General features: G+C 43.4%; 1 protein-coding gene across 3 annotated transcripts in view; it reads left to right on the top strand.

Annotated features, from left to right (window-relative positions):
• Positions 1-1,795: 1,795 nt before the first annotated feature.
• Positions 1,796-24,599, top strand: part of ABCA1 (ATP binding cassette subfamily A member 1) — a 90,442-nt gene continuing 67,638 nt past the window's right edge. For 2 of the 3 annotated variants that reach the window (XM_052700350.1, XM_052700348.1), the window contains exons 1-3: positions 1,796-1,948; positions 17,044-17,184; positions 21,497-21,590. In XM_052700350.1, coding sequence (XP_052556310.1) covers positions 17,116-17,184; positions 21,497-21,590 — 163 coding nt within the window. In that variant the 5' untranslated portion in view covers positions 1,796-1,948; positions 17,044-17,115. Of the gene's footprint in view, positions 1,949-11,226; positions 11,340-17,043; positions 17,185-21,496; positions 21,591-24,599 lie in introns of those variants that run through there. The other variant, XM_052700349.1, reaches the window with a different exon arrangement.

Here is a 24,599-nt window from a genome sequence, read left to right as displayed (position 1 = left end):
GCTATAGTATATAGTGAAATCTGTAAGCTGCACTTACAGATTAAAGACCTACAGATTAAAGACCTAGTGCTTGTTTCAGTTTTGTAACCAGGTGAATGCATAGCCAGTATGTCTCTTTCGATCAGTGAAGTTGGGCAGCAGCTGCACTGGGGAACTTCGGATCAGAAATGGGGTCTAGCTTTGTGTTTCCAGTCCAAAGCTCCTCATTATGATGGTGGTTGAGGGAAGGAGCATGGGTTGCTGTTGAAATGAATGTCAGCTTCCATTCAGTGCAGAAGGACGTGCATTGTTAGTCTGAATATTTTCTGCTGTATAAGACATTCCAGTGAATAGCATTACTTCAGATCACAGTCAGTCCAAGATCTCTGGAGGTTGATGTCAGGTATTCCTATTTCTGTGCTCTTCTAAGAACATGCAGTTTCCTCAGTAACCGTGGATCATCCAGGTTGCTCGTAATGAGGCAGAGCATTAACAACAGCATGTTCAATAACATAATTGACTTCACTGTGGATGAGCAATGGCAGTGCATTATGTCCTTAGAGGGAACCATAATTGTCTGTCTTTTGTGCATTGTTGTCATTCATAGGGTGTCTTATGCAATGGAAATGCACTTCTATGCTTTCATAGATTGCAGAGCTTCCGAGTGCCCTTGACATGTACTGAGCAGACGCTTTAGAATGGGTCCGATGAAGGTTGCTGTTTTTCTGGGAAAAGAGCCCAGCTGGGAGGACAAGGAACCTTGAAATTGGTAATTGCATATGCTGTTTCTCAGGTGGCCACTTGTGAGTTCTTGATTGGAGCAGGTGCAGCTGGGCAGTGTGAATGTTTAAGATGGGGTCATCTTGTTTTTTTAAAGTTTGTGAACTTATTTTGTCCAAGAACTGCCTCAGAAACTGACTCTTGATGGATGAAGAATCAAGCATCTACTTTCATGGTTCCTTGCTGTTTCCTGACCAAGTGACACGGACCAGAAGTTCTACTTCTCCTGAAACTGCTGTTGCTGGTAGTGATGTGTTAGCTGGGCACCTGAGGATGCAACCAGTGCCCACCTCGTGCTGTCTGGTGGCACCTGATGCAGGGGCCAGTGCAGGTGAGGAGCTGAGTCTGGTGAGAGCACAGGGCTCTCCCTTGGCCTTTGTCCTCCCTTTCACTTTGAATGTTAGCAAAAATTCCTTCTCCCCAAGAGTGGTGTTGCAGTTGCTCGGGCTGCCCAGGGAGGTGGTGGAGTCACCGTCCCTGAGGGTGTTCAAGAACCATGTGGATGTGGCACCGAGGGCAGGGTGGAATGGGCTGCTTGTTGGACTTGGTGATCTTAGTGGCCTTTCCAACTCTAATGATTCTGTGATTTCCACAGACCAGTTAGCAGCCGGCCGCGATGTGCGGGAGCCGCACTGACCCCAGCCCAGCAGTAACCCTAGGGAGTGCCGTGCAACCCATGCCTTGCCGTGGGTCCCCCAAGCAGCGTGCGGTGTGAGGTGGGCACAGCACCGCAGTTTGTTTTCGGCTGCAGCGAGCACACCCACATGCAAATCGACGCGTCTCCGCCTCCCAAACATCGGCGGCGTCCCTTGCTGCGGGAGGAGAGTGAAAAAAAAATAAGGAAAAAGACGAAGGAGACGGGAAAAACAAAAAGTGGAACGTGGAAGGTCGGGGGGAAAGAAAGAAAGAAAGAGGAAAATAGAGAAGAGGGAGAAAAGGGGAAAGAAAAAACGATTCCAGGCGCTGCCCGGCTGTGGAAGGGGCGGGCGGTAACGCCCCGCCTCGGGCTGCCCCGCGCCGCCCTATAAAGACTCGTCGAGGGACGCGGGTGCTTGGGAGCGGGGCCGGCGTCGGGGCCGGTGTCTGCTCGGTGCGTGGCAGAGCTGAGCTCGGGAGAAGTGGAGCGAAGCGAGGCGGCTCGGCTCGGTGCGAGACCGAGGGCGGCTGCCCAGGGCTCCCCGGCCCGGAGGTAGGCTCGGCACAGCACGGCAGCGGTTGCGTTGGGTTAGCGGCACCGCTCGTCCGCGCTCCGCCTGGAGCAGCGTCACGGGGCAGAGGGGAAAAAGCGATTAACTTTTTTTTAATTCTTTTTTTTTTCTTTTTTTTTCTTTTTTTTTTTTTTTTCCCCCTTAGTGTACGTAACTTTACTGGGAATAGCTAGAGGGGCGGTAGGGGATCGGTAGAGGGCTGATGCGTTTTGTTTGTTTCCCCCGTCCTCCCCCCTTCTCCCTCTAGAGTGTGTGTTTATAATTTTGTCGTTATTTTATTCTAGCTGATCTGAACAGAGCAGCTCTGTCTTGGCAGCGCTCGCGTAGGGCTGCTCCAGCGACCCGCCGCCCGCCCCAGCGCTGGCGGGCGCCGGAGGCTAGCGGGGGGCTCCGATCCCCTTTGCACCTACGCGGAAATCCATGTCGCTGAGCGGGGAGTGGAGAGCGGGTGTGTAAAAATAATAACAATTCGATCCCGCTGCTTTTGTGATGGGCAGGAGGCACGACTGCATGCAACAGATCTCACCTCTGCGTGCCAGACTGTTGAGAAGCTTGAACTGCTTCGTTACAGCCTATCGTCAGCCCCCTGCAAAGCGCTAGTGCTTGGTTTTGGGCGTGCGTGATCGCTCGGATTCTTAGGTCCATCAAGAAAGATACTCTGATTATAGACTGAAAGTTCCTATTAAGCGCTATTTCTGTCTGTCTTAAACTATTCATTGTCTGCCCCCCTCCCGCCCCTCTTCCCCCACCCCCCACCCCCCGAGCTGTTAGGCATGGAGACTTCATGGCTGTGTAGATCAATTTGGGGGATCAAAGGCTGAGCTTTAATCTGTTGGAATAGATGTTACTGGAGCCTGAGAGATGTAAACCTGTGCTTACGCGCCTAGCTGAATTTGAGCTGGTTTTGAAAATTACTGGTATAGATTAATACATTAAGGTGCAGTTAGGAGGCAGCATGCAGAGATATGTCCGTGCTTGTACAGCAGGGAACAGCCGTGTCTTGGGCATGCTCCATTAGCAACAGATGGCCACGCATGCTGTCTTGAGGCTTTTCCTAAGTGAGCAATCCTGCTGAATTTTGAAGAGGGGTAATGTAATTAGACACACGGTGCGGGTGCTTTCTGTTTGTTGTGCCACGGACTGGGAGCAGTGTTGTGTGCCGAGATGTTCTTGTGCAGCACAATGTGGTTCTGCCACGTCCCTGCAGGCTGTGGAGCTCAGCCTGGTGTGGTCTGCTTGGCCAGCAAGGAGCCCGCTGCCTTCACTAGCAGTGCTTCACTGCCTTGTTTGTCTGGCACTTGTAGTTTGGGTGGGCTGGTTATGGGGCAAGTGTTACAGGTCTGCTCATTCCAAACTGTGGGTAGAGGATTGCCTGGAAAATTTTTTTGATTCTGCCTGGAAAGCAGAAGTTGCATGGTAGAACTCAAATTGAACTTTAGAATCATAGAAGCATTAAGGTTGGTAAAGACTTCTGAGGTCATCTAGTCCAACTGGCCGCCTACCACTAATATTACACACTAAACCGTGTCCATAAAATACCATATCTACACACTTCTTGAAAACCTTCATTCTCCCACCTCCTTGGGATTATGGAGAGGGAGAGCTGTTAAGTCTTGCTGATGTTAGCATTATCCTAAAGACTCCTAGGGGAAGAGGGGCAGAGGCCACCATGGACCTCTAACAGCTGGATAGTGGAAGCCTTAAGGGCCCCAGGCTTCAATACTTTTGTTTAACTTTGGAAGTTGGGAATATATCATGCTAGAAGATGATAAAAATATGTTTGTTGGAGGTGTTCTGTGGGGTATTTGCTATTTTTCAGAGATTGTGGCTGTCCATATTTGCAATTGCAGTGTTGTGTCTGGCCCCAACTGCTCGCAGTAACTTTCCCTTGATGCATTACTATTGAAGCTCACGTGCCTGAATAGTATTTTGTGTGAAACAAGCACCTCAGGTGCCATTCTTTGTAAGACTGTGGCGTTTGCAGGAGTCTTGGCAACCTTTGGCTATCGGTCTTGGCTTTCCTCCAAACTGAGCAGCGGTACAGGCAGGCATGGTGAGAGCCTCCTGGTGGTCTCCTTACCCAGTGGGACTGGGGTATGCTTGTAGATGAGTTTGTCATGGGCTGATGCTGGCCAGCCTGTTTGGTAATGCCAGTTTTGTCTTCGGAAACCTCTTCAGCTCGATTCTGCTGATGTGAGCAGAGATCTGGTCTGGCCCCTCTCCATCCTATATCACAGGGTGAGTGGGACTGGTCCCTGGTGAGGTGCTGAACTGCTGAAGTTGGAAAGACTTGAGCTTATTTTCAAAGATAGAAAAAGGACAATGTTACTGTGGCCTTTGTTCTGGAAATAGCCTGTTCTCTACTTCCTGGGCCTCACCCTCACCATGTGAGCCTAAAGCAGTCCACAGATGCTGTAATAACACCTCTGTGGCTTGAGGAAAGCAGCTCTGGACCTTCTATGTAAGTGACGTACACAATGTCTCATGTGTGAATCAGGTGTGATAGGTACAACTCGGGATGTGGGTTCTCCCTTGCCTGCCTCCCTGCAGAGCTTGCTGGCAGAGGGGGGCCTGCAGAACCAGGGCAGGAACAAGGCCAGTCCCCAGCCTGTGCTCTTGCTGGATGGGATGAGCTCTACTTCTGTTTATCAACGCAGGCTGCACCAGGCAGGTACAGTGCTCCTTAGGGTGTGGTTTCTTCAGAACTTTAATCTAGTGTAATTGGGGGTTGCTGCTGAGCTGCTAATGGCCCTACTTCACCTCCTCCAAGAGCTGGGTCTCTGTCTGTCCGTGTTTTGTTCTCTGGGCTGATGCTAAAGTTCACCAACCCAGCGTGACCAAGCTTAAAATTAACTTTTCTTTCTGAACTTCCAGATGAGGGAGTTCTTTCACTGAGGGATAGAAGGGTTGAAAACATTTTTAGCTAGGTGATTCTTTAGCATCCTGTGCTCGGATTGTGGGTTCGTGAATGCTGGTGCTGGCACAAAGATGGTGACAGGAGTGGAACAGAAGGGGAATCAGACTACTAATTTGTTTAAGTAACCTTGGAGCAGGAACCATGGTGTCTGTGTAGGTCTCCTAGGCTGGGTGGCGCTCCAAATCCTGAAATAAGACTCTTTCTCCAGGTCTAACATGGTAGAAAGTTGCTGAATTGTTGTCTTTGAGATTATCATTTTTGTATCTGCTGAATATTTGAATCCTGAATTCTTGAAAGTTTGCTATGTTGTTATCTAGAACAGTTGTGGTTACTAAGGACAAGGATTATAAATACCGTGATAAGATTCTACTTGTGGTGTTGAGATGTTCATCTTAAAAACTCAAAACATTTGGTATTCTGTTGCTGTATGTCCTATAATGCTGCTGGCTCTAGGAGGCCTGTACAGATCAGCTCAGAAGAATTAGCATGAATTGAACCACTGACCAGAATACCCTCTTTCTCTTCATTTTTCGGGTCTCCTTTTCTAATGAAAGGTAACAGTAAAGCCAGACCTGTCTTTTTTTATCGCTTGTCTTAGGGCAGGAAAGATGTGAGTTTGCCTCAAGGAGTGAGGGTGAGACAGAGTAGGATGGAAAGCTGTTGATGTAGCTTTTCTCAGACAACAAACTAATTCTGTAGGAAAAATAGGAGCATTCAGATCTTAAGATTTATTGAGTTATTAGTGAAAAGGCTTGATCATGGATTATAAGAAGAATGTACATCAGTCTGAATGGTATAAACATCCATACACAAGCTGACCTTTTTCCTCTTCTGTTATTTTCTGGAAGAGTATTGCTTAGCAGAGCTCTATCTAATCCAATAAGAGATCCGTTTGTGTTGTGCTAACTTTGTTAGGGAATGATTGTCCTTAGCCAGAAAGAGGAGAGCAGGAGAGCCTTTCCAAGACTGTTCTGGTTTGAGCTAGATAGCAAGGTCAGTCTTTTGGAAAGAGCAAACAAAGCCAGAGCCTCTGACCACACGGTTCAGAGATCATTCTGGAGGTCTGTCTTCCTTTCTATCAGGCAGAAGGCAGGCAGTGTTGTATGGAAGATAAAGAAGTGGCCCAAACCAGCCACCACCCTGTTTTCTTGGCTCTGAAATTTTCTGAAACAATCTGAAATTTTATTTGCCCATTTCCCAGTGAAAGGCTATTACTGGAAGCTGGAAGGCAAGCTGTGCAATTAATATTCATTAGCATTCTTGGCTGTTAGTTTAGTAATAGCCAAAATTAAGCTATGTGTAAGGTCTCAGAGCAACAGTGGTGGCGGTCAAGGTGACCAACAAGACCCCGGGACCAGGATAACCTGTTTTCTAGCAGCAGCACCTGTCTCATGATGACATGCTTCTGTTCCCTGACTCAATGTTGTTATAAATATGAGATCATAAAAGCTTATATTTCACAATGAAAAAGTGAAAGTGTTTTTTTTCTCAGCTGCAGCATTTCTATTTTTTGGTAAAGACTATTAGCTGAGTTGGTCATGTCAGCAACCAGATTTAAAGCCCAGCTTTTTAGATGTTGCTGCTGCTTTTGCAGGTGCATTCTTATGCCTTCAGAAGAAACAAACAAATTATTATACATATATTTTCTCTGAGAGATGTATTTGTGGGGAATATGTTTATGGATATGTCACTGGCTCTTTTTCTCTTCCGTGTATTGTAATTATGCTGCCATAACAGGAGTCCGGTATAATTGCTAGTGGAAAGCAGAATTTAGAATCAAGTTTGATTGGATTTAAAAACAACAACAACAAAAAACCAACAAATCTCCCTTTGCTCACGCAATAAAACAGCAGCAAGCTTTGATGTGTGCAGTATGGACATTTCTTTCTGGTGGAGTCAAAGTTCAAAATCTAGTTCTCTTCTAGGTGAACTAGATGAATTTGAACAGATAAATTTGGTTTTAAACCAAATTTGTTAAACTAAATTGATCTTGCATTTCAGAATTTATGCTACCACTGGGTAATGTACTTTTTATCTAATTCATTTGTTTTAAAGTATTTTTGATATTTTAATAGCAGTTCCTACAACCTTGCTTACCAGGTCTCACAAACCTATGGAGATATTCCTTCTAAGAAAGTAGTAGATATATTTGGAGGAATTTGGATTTATTCCCTCCAGAAATAAATAAATAAATATAATATAATATATATATATTCACTTGTATACCAGCTGTCACCAGATTTCTTCAGATCTTGTTTTTTCCTTGTTTTTTTTGTTTTTTTTTTTTTCCATCCCCCCATTACTGTGTCTTCCAGAGCTTTGTTCACAGCTCTTTTAACGTTAGTCTTAGTCTTCACCACTGTAGCTGTCTTCCCAGTTGTGTTCACATGTAAAACCAGACATAACTTCTGTCAAGTGGATTCTCTGTGGGAATGTGCTCTGAATCCAGTGAAACTTTCTTTGCATCATTTAGGACTTCATAAGCTCAACAGAAAATGCGTGGCTTATATCCATTAACAACTTGCAGAATTGTTTTGTTTATACTTCTCTTACAAGCTTACTCTCTTCCTTCTGGTATTTAGTGCCACTTCTGCACCCTCCCAAAGCATTTTCCATTCTGAGTGCTTTTGCCTGAAATTGAGTAGACCAGTTCTTCACTTTTGTGCTTAGTCCCTTGATATTGTTGGAGCAATCTAGTGGACCTCTGTCCTGAAGCCCGTATGAAGAAGTGTAGCTTAGGTTTGAACAGATTGTCACCTTTAGCTCATTCCATCAGCATGTGTGATGTTATAATAACCACATTGTCGCTTATTTCACATCTGTTCACTGGCTTGTTGACCTTTATGGGAGTATGAGTTGAACGATTGGAAGTGAACAATATAATCTGTGTGGAACAACTTGTTTCTTGTGGATTAGGCAAAGAGAAAGGTTTGCACACAGCATTCTGGCAGCACACCCAGCTATGTGCCCAGTCCCACACCTGTCACAACAGGTGCGCTGCTTTCATTCTTACTGTGCATGTCAATTATTTTTGTTTTGTTCTATGAGTAACATTAGAGATAAGTGGTTATTGAATCTTATCATTTGCCAAGATTGAGCAGAAATTTATTTCTCTTTAAAGTGGGCAGTCATTACTTTCAAAAGCACCTGGATTCCTGTTTACTCCTGTGTTGAAATACTAGCTTTTAGGTCTGTGCAGTTAGGTGGTTAGCAGCATGAGAGCTGAAGCCGTGTTTGGGTCTGCCTGTTGTAGAGTTTCAAGGATCAAACTCTACTCACAGTGGCATAAAATACAGCCTTTGCCAACTTTCTTCTGACAACATCATTTCCTTGCATTGTGCTGCAGGCTTTTTCTTGGCTGAGGCTTTTCTGCATAGTTGAGGGGTATTTCTGTCGTTTTATCTTCCATAACCTGTATCTATGAGACATGTGTCAGTGCAGTTGTGTAGATATCAGGCTTCACAGTGAGCTTATTCCTTATGGCAGAGAGTCTTAAATACACCAGAAGGATATTTCACACAGCAAAAGCCATATTGTGTTCTGTTTTGTTTTTGGACACGTGCTGGTTCATGACGTGCTGGTCCCAGATGGCAAAAACTGAGAAGAGAATAACAGTAAAATTTCCTTGGATGGAGCAGACATACATCTCAAATTACAGTACCAGTCTTCGCTGGGTTGCTTACATCCTTACCTTCCCCCAGGACTGAAGAACAAGCTACAAAAATAAAATATAGGAGAAGGCACTCTTTGGCAAATCAAACAACCAAAAAAACTTACAGAAGTGATGGCAAAGCTGTGAGGCATGGCACCCTGGCTCTGGAGATGATACAAGCACCCCAGTGATATCCCAGCCATTCCAGGATGGGAATCTGCATTGCCTACCAGTGTACACAGTCGTAAGCCAGATCTATGGCTGATTCACATAGATGAAGTAATTCAGTGATCAGGGTGCGTGGAGCAGGGGATGGTGGTCAAAAGTTTTTCTAGCTAACACCCTCTGAGCTCATGGATTTCCTTTCCCAAAAGCTGAGAAGGGTGATGACTTTCTTGAGGGAGCTCTGTGTTTCTTCTGTGCTTGGAGGCAGCTGCCAAGCAGAAAACCGTCTTCTGTAAAGTGAAATGCTTAATCCTTTTTCATGTTTGAGAAGATAATGTCCATAAACAGGATGCATCAGCAGGAGAAAAAAGTGGCTGATGCTGTGCAACAGAGCTTTTTGCCGACTGTGCCGACAGTACTACACTTGCTCAGAGATCAAAGCCTAATGGCATGAATTGAGCTTGAATGTCACAATCATTATTTTAGCAGGTTGTTCTATTACTTCTAGATTCCACAGCAGAGAAAAGCTCATTCTTTGGGATTAAAAAACAAAAAAACACCAAACAACAACAACAACAACAAAAAAAAAAAACAAAAAGCAAAACAAAACAAAAAGAAACACAGAACCAAGCAAATACGGACTATGGATCTTGGACATGGGCCATGATAAAGTAAATCATCTTTTTTTTTTTTTAATGTGTGTGTGTGTGAGAAAAGTAGAGATGCTTACTGTAATAGGAATATCAGAATGTTTCATGTGTTTCAAAGTCTCCCAGTGGAATTTAGTGGTGTTTTGTTTTTTTTTTTAATATTAAAATAATTGGCTGCATTTCTTCTTAAGTGTTATATTTGACATTTGAGTAATTCCTCTCGCTGAAGTGCGTGACACAATCTCTTGCCCATGCCCTTCTTTGAATCAGTCCAGCTGTGGCAAGCTCAAGTTTTTCTATTGCAATGGAGCGCACGTGTTTTCACCATTTCACCTTCTGAACGTGCTAGAATTAATGAGAACCAGTTGTTGTGGTCATTCTGGTAGGAAGGCATGCTCCAGTGTGAACTGGGACAGGTTTTCAAAGCAGCTTGGCATGTTCTGTCACAAGGGAAGTTTCTAAACATCGTCCCTTTCTGAAAATGAGGCACTGCTGACTGGAAAAATGTAGTCCTATTTGTATTAAGGAGTTCCTGTAGGCTGGTGCTCAGGTCTTTGGGAAAATATCTCTTGTGGTTTATTTCTGATACATTGCTATGCGCCCACCTGTGCCCCACAAATGCATTCTGGGGCCTACGCTTTGTCAGAAGGAGGAAATGAGAGCTGTTGAAGAGCTCAGGGCCAGCATTTTTAGTGCTCTTGATACTCATTCTGGGTATGACTTTCGAAATGGTCTCTGCTCTGCTATTTATAGCTGGGCTTTCAGAGATACTCAGCACAGAATATGCTGACTTTTTAAAAAATCAGAGTGCTTGTTCGTGGTGCCTGGACTAGATACCATTAGAAGCCCCTTGCCCAAATGCTTGGGATGCCAGATTTCTGTCCCTAACATCACGTTGTATTAGTTCCAGTTCTTGTCAGAGTAAGATCTGGGCTTTCTTCTCTTGTAATTCCTACTGCAACAGGCAAAGCCTAGCGCTGGGCTCTTTTATGTGACTAATTGTTTTAATAGCAGCAGTTAAAGCAGATTGTGAGTAGCTATTTTCTTGTCATGTTGTGCTTAAAAGGAGCAGTCATTTTCTTCCAGCTGTCTCTAACCTTCTGTGAAGCACAGCCCCCTTAAATGAAGAGAATTCATCTGTTCAGTGTTATGTAGCTGTGTGTATGGTGCTGTAAGGATCCTGTGACTAAGTGAGATGCAGTGCCTGCATTTTGTTTGGGCGCTGGTGGAATTTCAAGAAAACGTTCAATCAGCTTCCCAATATTTTGGCCCTGTGCCTAATGTTAGGGAGTTGTAGAAAGCTTGGCACACACTCATCAGGAGGAAAAATGAGTCAAACTGGTTGTGGATTACCATGAAGCTAAATCTGAAAGTGCTTCTGTCATACAAATCATTGTTATTTTATAGGGCAGATGGCCACAATAAAAACAATGTGCTAGTTGTTTGCAGTATTAGTAGGTGTTGAAGAACAAGGCCAGAATGTGTTTGCTACCAAACCTAAGGCCAGGTAGTCAATCTGTGTAAGGTGATGTAAATTAGTCAAGGTCCGTGCCAAGGACTGCCAACCAAATATTGTTGTTTGTAGTCTTGCCTGCTGACCCGGAAGATTTCCAATCATATCGTTAGTAACAAGCAGTTGGTGTAAACATGATCTGGGTGATTTTGAAGAGGAAAGCCCTTCTCACTGAATGAACTCTTAGGTAGGATAGTAAACTTGGCCTGATATTCGTCTGGCAAATGGGGAAAAAAATGGAAGTCCTCTGTGGGGAGGTTACGAAAGAATTGCTTTTTTCAGTGTCTGTGTGGCCTCCCTGATAATGATCTTGCATCCCAGGCATCAGGCTGCAGGTTCAAAGCTCACACCTCCTCTGCTGACCCTGCATTGCTCTTATTGCTGCAGAATCTAGCAGTGCTTAAACCAGGAGACAAGTGTGTAGCATCTACTGGTTGTGCTTTTATCTTTGCCTTTGCTTTGCTTGGCACTCCAGGTGAGTTGTTTGAACGTGCTGCTAATGCTTTTGAAGGCATCTTTTTTGTAACTTAGTTCAGAATGTTGGATTTAGAAGGTAACTTTAAAAGGTCAGTGTTGTTATTCCTAGAAAAGTATTATCGTTAGGGTACAGCTTCCCTTCTTCTCTGAAGCTCCAGTAGATTTTGAGATTTTTGACTTCTTGAGAAACTTAGAGTCTTGAATGTCAATTTTGCTCCTATTAGTCTTGCAGACTTTACCTGAGTTGTTCTGATTGTAAAATGGGCTCTACTCTTAATTCTTCATGCATTGTCTGTTTCTGCTGTGGAGATTATCTCTAATTAGGTCCATAACAGTGGGATAAGTGATTGTTTGCATTTGTCCTCAGTCACTCTTTGTCAAGCATAATCTCAACTGCTCTGGGACTAATGCTCCTTTTCCACCTCCTATTTATTGAAGTTTAGAGAAAAGTGCTTTTTTCTTTCTGGAAATGGTGGAGGTTTAAAACAAAGGTTTCTTTCTAATGTTTGTCTTGCTGCTTATTCCTTCTTACAGCCTGAGGCTGTAAGAAATAAAAGTGGATGTGTGAGTCTCCTGACCACAGCTACTAGTTGGAAAGAAACTATAAGCTGAGATCCAGGTATTCTGCAAGAAAGCAGCCGGGATGTTAGACCCTGATTTGGGTGATGTAGTTCAACTCCTGGCGCTAATCAGTACCTGTACTCCCAAAATGCCCCGACAATTCTCTGACAGGTTGTCTTGTTTGAATCAAATTGTCAATTTGAGGCACACACTTCTCTCTTGCCTTCTGTCATGGTGACCTGATCTCAGTTGGTGGCATATGGAGCACTGGGAGGGACTTTGCTCTTGGATCTGGGCTTTGCAGAGTTGAGGTGGCTCACGACACTGTTTGCTCCATGAAGTGCAGCTTGGTTCTACATAAAGGAGATAAAGTCATTTCTCAGCCTTCACCAAAAGGACTGTGTTTCTGCTCACAGCCAGTGCTCTTTTCCTCAGCTGTCCCATTTCTTTTGAAGAGTGGCTGTTTGATTTGGTAGATACATAAAGAAAGGCTGTTGGTGTTAAGCAGATGTACAGTTTTTCATTTGAGGTTGTGTGTGTAATGTGCTACGCCATGTTTGCTTGCAGTAGAGAGACAGTAATGGCTGTAGTAGATGTATGTTGCACCCAGCAAACAATGTTCTGTTTGTTTGTTTGTTGTTTTTTTTTTCCTGTCAGAAGACATTATTGAATTAGTATTCTCCATGGCTGCTTGGTCTATGGAGAGCTGCCAGTGGTCGTAGCTTTTGTAATGTGGAAATCTGGCCAAGAGAATGGGGTGGAAGGCTTCTAACTGCTTTCATAGCAGCCTGTGAGTCTTTTTAAACTAGTACAAGGTTTTAGGTCTGCTGACCAGGGCTTGGTTTAAGTCATTGCTGGAGATTCATAGGTTCTGTATCCTTTTGCCAGAATCCTGAAATGTTCCAGTCCCATAAGGTTCGGTAGGTTTGCTTTGTTCCCTGTATAAATAGTGATTTCTTCTCCAGGGGAAAGGTTTTTTTGCCCCCAGAAGAAAGCAAACAGCTGCATTGTTTGCAGAAAGCTGCTTTTGAAAGCTGTTTTATGTTTATTTAGTACAGACACCAGGCATGGGGGTGGGGAATTGGTTCTCTTCCACTTGACCTTTTTTTCCTCTTAATATCTACAGCTGTAAAAATACATAGCTTTGTGTTTAAGGCTGATTGGGTCTGGGGATTTTCAGTGTACCAGCTAATGGACTTTTCAGTAGCCGTTTTAGTCTTGATGATTGTGATGGTGCTTATCTAGACAAGGTTGGTCAAAGTGTTTCACTGTCAGCATTTTCAGAATTCATCTCTTCATGTATTTTTCTCCTAAAGTGATTTTTGAATTGCACACTCAGATGGAGTCATAGACTTATAGGTCTGGAATTCACAGGGAGTTTCTGCAGTGGAGAGAAAAGCCATCTGCAGGGACAGTCCATGGGACAAGCACATGGAGACAACTCTGTCCAAAGATCTGGGGGAGCATTTGGATGCTGCTTTTGCTCAATGGCACCTGTGAATTGAGAGGATTTGGAATGCTTAGAAAAATAGCATGCTATGTATATGAAGATCTGAGCGGCACGCTGGTAGGGCATGCTAGGAAGCTTGTGTACTAGTTTATTGGCTGGTTAGATGTGAGATGGCCTCATGGTCCTTTTAATTGGCTGTCTGTTCAACCAAGTTCTTGTTGCTCTATCTGCATGTTGCACAGGGCATGTGTCTGGATTCAGTAGGTTGCTGTAAACATCCATTATGCCTGATCTACTAGACAGCTACCAGGTGTATCTCAAAGATGTGGGCAATTTGAGTCTCTCCTGGTATCCTCCATTTTGTCTAAGCTGTGCAGTTGTGTTGAGGAGGTGGAGGAATGCTGAAGCAGATCTAAACAAGAACAGTTTTCTGAGTGATGAATAGAAGTAAACCTCTTGCCTCTAAGCTTACAACTGCTGTTGTAAATGCACTGGAAAACTGGAAGTGTTCACACGGTGGAAAAAGTTGGCTGTGCAAGTTGGATATCTACAGCAAAGACCTTTATGCACCTAGGTTGCACTACCTATTACAGCTTAGGTAATTGTTCCAGCTTTCACATTGCTTATAAAAATGAGTGGGTTTTTTTGTTTGGGTTTTCTTTTTTTTTTTTTTTTTTTTTGTGGTAGGTTCAGTCTTGGCAGGTATAAATCCCTTTCAATGGAGATGTTGTTTCCTGAGATGCAAGGTACTTGTATTGCTGTGGCAAATTCATGCAGCTTTTCTTGTGCTAGACAGAAATATTACTGCTTTTTTAGAGGGTGAGAGTGATCCATGGTGCTCACTGCTGGCTAACAAAATTTTCCTTAAGTGTGATATAGAAGGAAAACTAGCTGGTGTCTGTGGACTTTAGAACAGCAACTACTAAACAGTGAGTTGGGTTTCCCTGTTGTGTTGTACATCCTAGATGAGCCTGAAGTGAAATACTGGTGGACTTCAGATCCAGCTGAGCTGAGAGAGTTGGGTCTGCCACTGTTTTCTGTGTTTCTGGTTTGTAATCCTTGCTTTCCGACTGGTAGAAGAACGTTTGAAATGTCACTAACCCATTTTTGCCTGGGATTTAGTTTGAGCAGCGTTTCCTGAAGCATTAGTAATTCAGGTGAACCTAGTTAACTTGTATCAGCAGTGAACCAAATGTGACAGCCTCTGATACAGATCAAAATTGGAGACAGATACAAGCATCAGCAAAACCTGGGTAACCCCATCTGCAAGAGACCCTGGAACTTGAATGTCTCTGAAGCTGTAAAACCAGCGTGGCTGGAAGAAATGGAACTGGGCGCACTTTGGGTTCAGTTTTTGTGCTCTCAGTGAACATCTGGTGGTAGGACTTGTCTCTTTGGTTTATGTAGAGACTTAGCTTGTCGTGTCAACACAAGGGACAGGTTTTCCAATCATCAGGTACCGTCCTTACAAACGGCTATTTTTGCCTTATTTAAAACTTGTGTGCAGACAAACTGGCCTTGCTTGAAAGCCAGCACATTTCCTTTGTTCTCTATAATGTTTAGCTGAACTTTATAGAGAGCTGAAATCCAAGCAGGCACAGCCAAGTCTTCCTAGTTGCACAGGTTTCTGCTGGTCAGCTGAGGGGTGTTAAATGATCAATATGTGCCCTTATGTCACTGCAAAGCACAGTATGAGCCCTACAAAGTCTAAAAGCATTTTTTCCACATTTTGGATCTTGGGGACTGCCTGCAATTGCAAAGAACTAACATTTGGATTTCACCTGGCATGGATAAAGCCTGCTACCCTGTAACTAGCTCAGACAGACCTAAACTGCTTCAAATTCTATTCTGTCTTTATGAAGAGTATTAAAGTGAAAGAGTTGAACGTAATTCCATTGAGAAGCCAAAGGTCTCTGCTGCACCCTGCAAGATCCTTCCTGCTGTCTTCCTGGTGGAATTTGGTCTTTAGCTGTATCTGGTAGAAAACACTGGGAAGTAGTTTGTGGCAGATCATTAATTGTATTACAGAGTGGCATTTTTATGTTGTTGATATGCTATTAGTTGTTACAGTACCTCACTCGAGTGCATCTGGGAGTTCACTGTCTACCAGGTAGATGTGCACGCAGCTGGAACGTGCTAATGTCAGGAGTTCCAGCCAGAAGGAAGCACAGGGTAGGGGGAGGAAAGCTCTCCTGCCAGATCAGCTGGGCATCTCTCCGTGAAGAGCAGCATCTGCAAGTACTGTTCACTGCAGTGAATTATAGCAGCGAGCCCCTATTGGCTGTATGCTCAGCTGCCTGTGTAGAGACATGAGGTTCAATTTGTGGGTTTTTGTAGGTTACTGTTCTGTTACTGTACTGTCTGTTACTGTTCTTACTCCCTTATTCTGGTGTGAAAAACAATGCTGTGCTGTTATGATCCTACAGTGTAATTTTCTGTGGAATTCAGCATGGTGACTAATTATTTCATTTGTAGTGTTTGGGAAACTTTCATGTAGCAGAGACCTATGCTATACGACAACTTTTTAATTTGCTGTTGTAATAATGGATGTAGTTGTGGGTAAAACTTAAAAGCTGCAAATACTCATTAACTCAAAGCTGGCATCCAGAATTGCTATATCTAATCTAATCTTCTTCCAATGTGAGAATGGGCAGAGCATTTCCTGAAGAAGGCTTAAGTTCATAGTGTGTTTGTGGGTTTTGAAAACATTTTCAATGCAGTTTGCAGTCAGGCATGCAACTCTGAATAATAGGTCTGTGATAATGGTATGTGGGACATGAGAATCAAAAGCATGTGTTCCCACTTCAGCAGATGTTAGGGGGAATGGTTATCTGGTAGTGTGCTTGGATTGGTTGCTAGTTGTCCTGTTAACATTGAACCTGTCAACAGAATGTATTCAGGAGCATAAATCAGAATTAATTTGCTGTGAATTAGTTAAATCCCTGCATGGACACTTACTCAGAAGGAAAGTACTCTTAATCTGAAGTAGCTTAATCTCAAAAGTAAATTAAGCTATTCCAAATGAATTCTGAAATAATAATAATAATAATAATAATAATAAAAGATTTAATGGCTTTCAATCTACTGTAAGCTCATCTTTGTATATGAGCCTTCCTGAAAGTCTCTGTGTACCCAAGCTTATGCTGTGTTATTATTAAAAACCACCAAAGAAGCTAATGTTTTTCTGAATCCTTTTTACGTTCTCATACATTTGCAAGGTGCATACTGAATGTGCACTGCTCACAACAGCTGTGGAGACCAGGTGTCTGCAAGACCCTAAACTGACTCAATAGCAATTGTCCATTCACTTTATCCAAATATGAATGGCTTCAGGGTCACTTGCTTCCAAGGAGATGCACTTTTCTCCCTTGCATGTTAAGTGTGTAGCATTTTCTTCTACAAGCAAATGTATTAGTTGGAATGCCAAACAAAGACATACCTAATTTGGCAACATGTTTTTCACCACTAGAAAAGTAAATATGGAGAGAAGCTTTTTGCTTTAAATCTGAGCTAACTTGAACCTATGAGACTTGACTAGAGTGCACAGAGAAAGAGAGCAGATGTATGGGAAATATGGTGAGGGGCTGGCTGCAAGGCTTCATGAGCTCACGGAGCACAGCCTATGCCTTTTTCTGTCTTGTTGCCTTTTCTCATCTCACATAATTTCTCCCTTTGAACTCTTGCTTTCTAGTTAATGCCTAGCCACAACATCCTTGCTGTGTACTGCTGCTGCTGCACAAAGGGAGGAAGGCATTGTTGAAAAATGATGGCGTTTTGGACGCAGCTGGGATTGCTGCTATGGAAGAACTTCACCTACAGAAGAAGACAGACTGTAAGTATTAGCCAAAGAGTTTTTTGGTCTAAGTTACAGCATTGTGGCTTGCTTGTCAAGTGAAATAAGGGAAAATTTCCTGTGTATTAGTGTTTCAAATCTTAGAGGATCCTGGCAAAACAGCTGATCTGCATTTTCAGAGAGCTGACTCAAATCCTTAGCAGATAGAAGTGAGGGGGTTTGGAGTTGTTCCTGAATGCTGGTGTGTCAGAGTACTGAAATACTTCTACGACCTGGCAGGGAGGGATGTAAGTCCAGTGCCTCTGTTGTGACCTGCCTGCTCCTCAGGAAGAGTACTGTCAGGCTGTGGTTCTGTGACATGGACTCTAAACACTTTTGACTGCTGTAAGCTGCAACAACAGCAGAGAAATTCAGCCACTTCGTAATGTGGCCAAAGGTCTAATGGTTGTTTTCCCAGTGCTGGGACCTCTGCTAGAGGCAACAGCAAGCATTTTTGATCTCTAATCAAGGAGAGGCACACAAGCCTGTTGTGAAACTTTTCAGCGGAAGGCTTACTTACTTTAAGTGGTTGGCATGAGACATGCTCTCACATTTGTGTAGAGACAAATCCAGGCAACTGACACTTTGCTTCCAAGGAGCATTCTGATTAGCCTCAATGCTGGCCTCACTATCTGTTATCAGTATGGAACATAGCTGTTACAGTAAGCAGTAAGCAGCAGGAGTCTCTCTGTGTGGAGACAGGAACAGCGAAGCGTGGATCCAGTGCATTCTCCTCAAGGCCTTCTGTCTTAACATTAAAGAGACCTCACAAGATGCTGTAACTTCTGCACACAGTTAAAGCCAAAGAAGGCACAGTCCCTCTAGGGGTTTCAGGGGTAACTGTGTTACACTGGGCCATGTTCTGTGGAACAGGACTGTGCAGAAGAGCTGTCCCATTAGATCTGACCTTGAGAAGGCATGAGCAGAGAATGCAAAGGGAACGTTAGCTACTGAGGTGGTGAGTGGAAAGTGGTGTCTCTGATAAGCTTTCTGAACCCTGCAAATGTCAGGGTGTTTGCCAGCTGTCTGGGGCTGGGTTGCTTTAGAAACTGAGAGTCACAAGGGAGAGACGGCTATCATATTCGCTGGTGGAGATGGAAGCAGTCTCTGAAGTCATTGCTGAAATGTCTGAGACTTGCCACTGAATTTGTGTCCTGCGAATTCAGAGCTGAATGTGTCCCATTCTTAAAGTGCTCAAATAAAACCAGAGAAAGGATTGTTTGGGTCTTTTTGTTTGTTTTTTTTTACCTCAATGTCTCTGGTTACAGGGCTGTCAAGGGTGGTGGGAAGTTGTATGCAAGTGGCATGTTTTTGTCCTTATCCAACCAAAAGCCTTGATCTTCCAGGACAGGGAGCCCATCTTATAAGCTGTGTGCCACATCAGCCTTAAGGAGTGATGCTGCTTGCTCTCTTGTATTGGGGGGGTGGGGGGTGCGATTAATATCCTAACCTTGTGAACTGCTTCCTAATTTATAAGAATGTTGCAGTGGATTGGAGGAAGTAGTCTCAACAGTGGCTACAGCTCTTCAAAGTACATACTTTTCTCAATTACTCTAAAAGCCTATGTATCCTAGGCTCTTAAAGCTGAAAATACTTTCTTCTCCCCCTGGTACTAGCAGTCTTACTCTTGTCCTCTCCCATACTGGCTTTATGAACTTTGGGAATCCATGGAGATTGATGGAGCCTGTGTGGCAGTGCATGAACTGGTTCTACCAGGAGGAGATTTCAGAGGAGCTGAGTGCTCTGCTGAGGAAGATGGCTTTTTTTCTCTGAGTCCTCTGAAATTAATGCATCTAGTCTGAAAGTTATTTGAAGCAGTCTGGCATAGCACGTCCTGCCAAGTAGCTGTAGGGTGGGCAATAGAAGTTCATTCAGGTTTTCAGCAATGCCACAAAAATGCAAAAGGCATCTACTTGTAAGCAGAAAAAGACCTTTCTGTTGGTACTTCTGTCATGATCTTGGATCTGTTCGGCTATTTTTTGGTACTTCTGGCACCTTCTGTATCAGTTTCCTATTGAGTAGCCCGAAGGCTACTGCATACAGTCTGTACTGTATTATTAGTCAATTCATAGCAAAGGCAGCCTATCATCACAGGTTTTTGTAATTTGTCTCCAGAGTTTTGCTCTAATGTTTTTAATTTGAGCTTCATCTGCAGGTATCAAAAGGGAAGACCCATTAAACAAAGACAGGGAATTACAAGAACATCTCTTCTAGCCATGCTGGTCTCATGGTTGAGCAGTTGTCATCTATTAGGAGACCAGCATCATGAGTTTTCTGGCAGTGCTGCTCAGACATTTGTACTTACTGAAGGTGTAGCCCAGAAATAATTTGATTCCTCTTGTTTTTCCCACAAGAAGTCTGATTTCCTTTGCTTCTGACTGAACTCTCTCTTCTGCTGCAGTGAGTTTGGGCTATGTTGCGAAAGCTGGGTCCAAAGCTCAGCCTGACGTGTGCAATTCAAGCGTTACTTTGTACTGGATTACTTCCAACAGTGTTGGAGTGGGGGGAAGGGGGTACACAGGGGGAGAGCAGGGAAAGAATCATGTGCAGGGTTCACTGTTGTGAAAAAGCACTGTCTTCTTCCTGCTGTCTTGCAAGTGAGGAGACCTCTCCAGCTTGCATGGCAAGGCTGATTACCAGCTGGTAGCTCCTTGCATTGAAGCTGAACCATGAAGATGAGGACACTGGCGGGAAATGAAATGGGATTAGTTCTTGCTCAACTGATTTCCTGTTGACAAAGTATTGATCTCAATATTTAATGGTATCTTCCATTACCAGCCAACTGATACAGATTGGACATGCTTCAGGAACTAGTCTCAGTTAAGTTATGAGTAGCTTATTCTGGCCCAGGTGCTGCTGTCTGCAGAGGTCGTGTTCCTCCCTTTCTTCCAAGGGGGGACAGGGGCGGCGGAGAGGTGATGCTTGGATTCACTGTTCACTGTGCTGGTCTAGTGGCTGCAGTAAGTGAGGAGACTCAATTTTCATTATGTCTTTAGTGTGAGCCTGGGTCAGGCACATCCCTTTTGGTGTTGGTGTGTCTGTCTTTACAAAGGCAGCAACATATGAAGAGTGGTGGTGTAATTACTGCTGTGGGAAGTCTAGGAAGTGGTAGGGAAAGGAAGCTTCTGTGCTTTAGGAATGAAAGGAAGAGGCTTTGTTTTTTTGTTGATTAGTGTAAAGGGCTGTCCAGAGGTCCAAGCTCTGTACTGAAGTTCTACATATGCATTAAGCTTGACCCCATGTTTCAACAGTTTCTGGCTGTGTCTCGTGGAGCATCATTTCAGTGCAGCTGTGATAAATTGGTCTTCAGCTGCAAATATGCAGCTGATCCAGTCCAAACGGCCTCCCTCGTCTGTTCTCCTTTTGCCTGTGAGTTGGGAAGGCTGGAAGTGTGTGTGCAGGCATATGCAGAGGTGTACAGCACTTTGCATGCAGCATACACGTGGTCGCTTTCTGGATTATGCAATTAGCCATTTCTGGCTGTGCAGCAGAGGAGCTGGGGTGGATGTTTCTCTGTGCAAGCCAAGGCTGAGGCCAGTGCTTTGTCTCTGCAGCTGCAGGAGAGAGGCTGCTTGGGCACCCTGGGCAGCCTCTGCAAACCGAGCTGGTATCAATCTGCCTCCAGCGTAGCGTGGTGACATTTATAAGATGCCTGCTCCTTACCAGCAGATAGGGTGACACAGAGGGCTGTAGGGCATACCAGAGCACAGCCACCAGAGCCGGCAGAGGGAATGGCTTGTGCTGCTTCTTGGCCTGTTGGTGTCCTAGTGCTGAGCATCTCTGGCCTCTGGGAGTCAGACAAAGGTTCTTGATAACAATATATTTATCTAGCAGAGAAATTAAAGGATTTAGCGTAGCTATGCACTGGCACAATATTCATCCCTAATATTAGGGTAACAGCTGAGATGTTTATTGTGAAGATGGAATAGAAGTGCTTCCCACTAGCTCTAAAATACGAGGCCAGAAAACCAGCTGATTTCTGGGAAGAGTCATAGGGAGATTTTCTTCAGATTTCTTTCAGATTTCTTTCTTTCAAGGGATGAGGAGAACTAAAAAAAAAGCCAAAAATAACCCTTGTTAAATGCATCAAATTCAGTCTTGCAACTCGCCTGTATCAACAACAAATGAAAAACCTGTAACTTTTCACTGTTCTCTGAAGTTGTAGGAGCAAACTTTTTGGTCCTGGAATGCATAACCAAAGGGGTGTGAGAATGTGCTTGCAAAACTATGCTGTCTTAGAAGTGGATTGTACTGGAAACTCTGTTCTGCCCTGTATTTTGGATATGACATTTTAATGCTTTGTTGTTTCCAGTTCCAGCTGCTGATCGAAGTTGCTTGGCCTCTGTTTATCTTCTTCATCCTGATCTCTGTAAGACTTTCATATCCACCCTACGAACAACATGAATGTAAGTACCAAACACAGCAGCTGCACAGAGACTGGTTGTTATTTCAAGGCTAAAAGGCAGCAGTGCCAACTGGCAGGAGACAAAGATCAGGGGTAATGGTTGCATACCTCTTTGTAATCTTCAGAGAAGTTTTAGTGGCTGCTTTCCTTCAATCTTGGGAACTGAAGCATGTTCTGACAAGTTAATGTTCCTCGATGACTGTATTTTGCTGCTGTTTTTCTTGCCCTTGCTGTTTTTGCATATATAATGTTTTAGCCAAGGAATTGCTGTGGAAATGTGACAAGGCTGCAAAACCCACACAGAACCTAAGCTTTATTTCTCATTCTTGTTCTGCATGTGACTGTATAAAAAGAAAGTGGTGTTCAGATCTCTAAGAAAGCAATCTCATTTTCAGACAGTAACGTGGGCTAATGTATTACATAAAGGAACAGAAGAGCAATTCCACTCCTAACTGTACAGTGTCAACTTTCTATTCAGTAGATTGAGCAGTCGCACATTTATGGGAAAAACCATTGTAGTTTTCTCTTTACATCATAAATGGGTACATTTCAGCTTTTCTGTCAAAGGGAGCTTATTCTTGCTCTGCAGATGACTGTGGTGGTAGCCATTTGATTTAGGAAGCAGAACTCACTGAAGCAATGTGCTTAATCTTAAATGCGATTGGTAGTGATTTCATGTTTCAATTAGCTGACTATGGAAGAGCTCTTTGTTTATCTTTCCTTTGCCTGATTACTACAAGGTAAAGGCTAAGGGTCAGCGCAGCGTGTTTCTGGAAGGCACTCTGGATTGTTTCATTCTTAAAATAGGTAAAGAACTAGCTCTTATAGCACTTAACCCTGTGGTTTTTTGAAAGTATCTGGGATATTTTATGTTGCTTACTGGGCTTTAAAGCTAGCTTTTCAAAGTTTAAGTGCTAATAATGTCTGCAGCTTCCTGATGTGGTTTGGACACTGCTGGTCTCGCTCACTACCTAACTCTCTTTGTTTTGTGACTGGCAGGGTAATTGAAATTTCTCTAAATGCAATCTTGTACTTTTGTGCTAGAAATTCAAATTACCTCTCCTGACTGTTACAGTAGAACTAGAAGAAATGCCTGCACAAAGGATGTGGAGCTTGAGAGAAATAATACACATTTGCTCATTTGGTACAAAGAACTGCAGCAGTCTCTTGCTAGCTTATACCAGTTTCTTGGTACTTCTTGCCAGCTTTGGCTGTGCTGGATGTAAACTCAACCCTAGCAAGATCTGGTTTTTTTCAGCTGTTCAGAGTGAGTGTAATACAGGATTGGGACTGTTAGTTGTTAGCCTCTTTGTACATCCTTTGGTCTGGCACCTGTTGTCAGAAGAATTTTAATTATCTCTCACCTGTATTCCTTTTTCCTTCCCATTTTTATTGACTAAAGTTTTATTTGTCTTCTCCCTCTGTTGGCATCAACAATAGTAGAGTGGTGAGTATTTACTAACTTAAATTCACTCTTTCTGGTTAATTCCTCCCCTGTTCTCAAAAGCTTTCAGAAAAATGGAAACTAAATTCTTTCATTTAAGTCTGGATTGGTTTGACTGATTATTCATTCACTGACAGATATGGATATGTTGTGTAGTAGAACTTTTCTTTTGCTGGGTGTGAGCAGAGATGCTGGAAAGAAACCTTGAGTTCATGATGGACCCTGTGGCAACATTGCATGCCTTTAGGGGAACTGGATTGTTATCTGTGGTGACAGTACTGTGTGCTGTTACAAAATGGCTTACAAGTGAGGCTTAATCATAGCAGTAACAGAGCTTCATGCAAGTGCTTTGCAACCTCCAGACAGCCTAGTTATTTTAGTGGTACAGTTTGTTTAATAAACTGATAAGAATTTCAGCTCTCTTTCAGCAGAACCAGGGGTTGCACCATTTTTCTAATCTGACTTACCAGACAGGACTTTTCTTTCCCTGCTCATATGAGTAACCTTTTTCTGAAAACTTTAAAGATAGATAGGTGGCTTTCACCAGATCAGCCAGAGGAGACATTTCAAACTGTGATAACTGCCTGTCGTCACTTTCATGTCATCAGGGTTTTGTTTCAATGTAGTGTATAAGTATCTTTATCAAGAGGAACTTCTAGTGAGGCTGCTGCTGTGTCTTGTTGAGCTTGACTTTTCCATTCCTGTGAACCCTTCAAGACGTTCAAAATGCACTTCATTTGGAAGAAAAAAAAAAAAAAGACCAATATATAGAAGAGCTAGATGTGATACAATTGGAAAGGTTGTTCTGATAAATTGTGCCTTCTGACTAACACAGCTGTCTTAGAATCAGGTAATTCCTGCTTTACTCTTCTTTAGGAAACTGCATTTACATGCTTCACTGAGTTTAGAAAAATTACCATGAATTCTTGTATGTTCTTGTTTTCATGTTGCTTTTAGTTTTATTTTTTAATCCATGTAAAATTTTATCCATGTGAAGTAAAAGGCATGGAGAAGAGAGAAAGTATTTCTTTGAGAAATTTTAGGAAAATAATCCAAATGTTCAAGCATTTTTCCTTTCATACCCTCCCCATACTCTTCTTACAAAAACAGAAATGAAACAAAAGCCAGATAATTCAGGTAAATAGTGTTTCTATTTTGAAAAGAATACTAGGAACTAATAGTCCCCTTGGTACTGGAAACAATGAACCTTTGGTTTCCTCATCTTTCTCCTGGACAGAGTCCTTGCCTTTCTCCAGGGAGGGCTGACAATCTGCCTGTCTTCTCCCCACTGCTGTCTTCTCCACCATCTGTACTGTCCAGCCTTGTTGAGTTTAAGCAGCTCTAACTTCTCATCCTTTGAGGACTTGGTACTGCTGTGGCTGTGGGGGTAGCCAGCTACCTCCCCATCTGACTGCAGGCATGTGAGGATGAAACAGGCACAATAGTGTAAGGTTCTGGGAGCAGTGGATGGGGAATGTGAGTCTCAAAGTCTTGAGGAGCTGTCTTACATGAGAGATAGTGAGGAACAATGTAACATCCCTTCTACTCCCTGGGTGGGGTAAGAAA

This window comes from Tympanuchus pallidicinctus, unplaced genomic scaffold (assembly GCF_026119805.1).
Source record: "Tympanuchus pallidicinctus isolate F22 unplaced genomic scaffold, pur_lepc_1.0 scaffold4, whole genome shotgun sequence".
Lineage (NCBI taxonomy): Eukaryota > Metazoa > Chordata > Aves > Galliformes > Phasianidae > Tympanuchus > Tympanuchus pallidicinctus.
The sequence above is the reverse complement of the archived record's forward strand: the minus strand, read 5'-3'. Positions and strand labels throughout refer to the sequence as shown.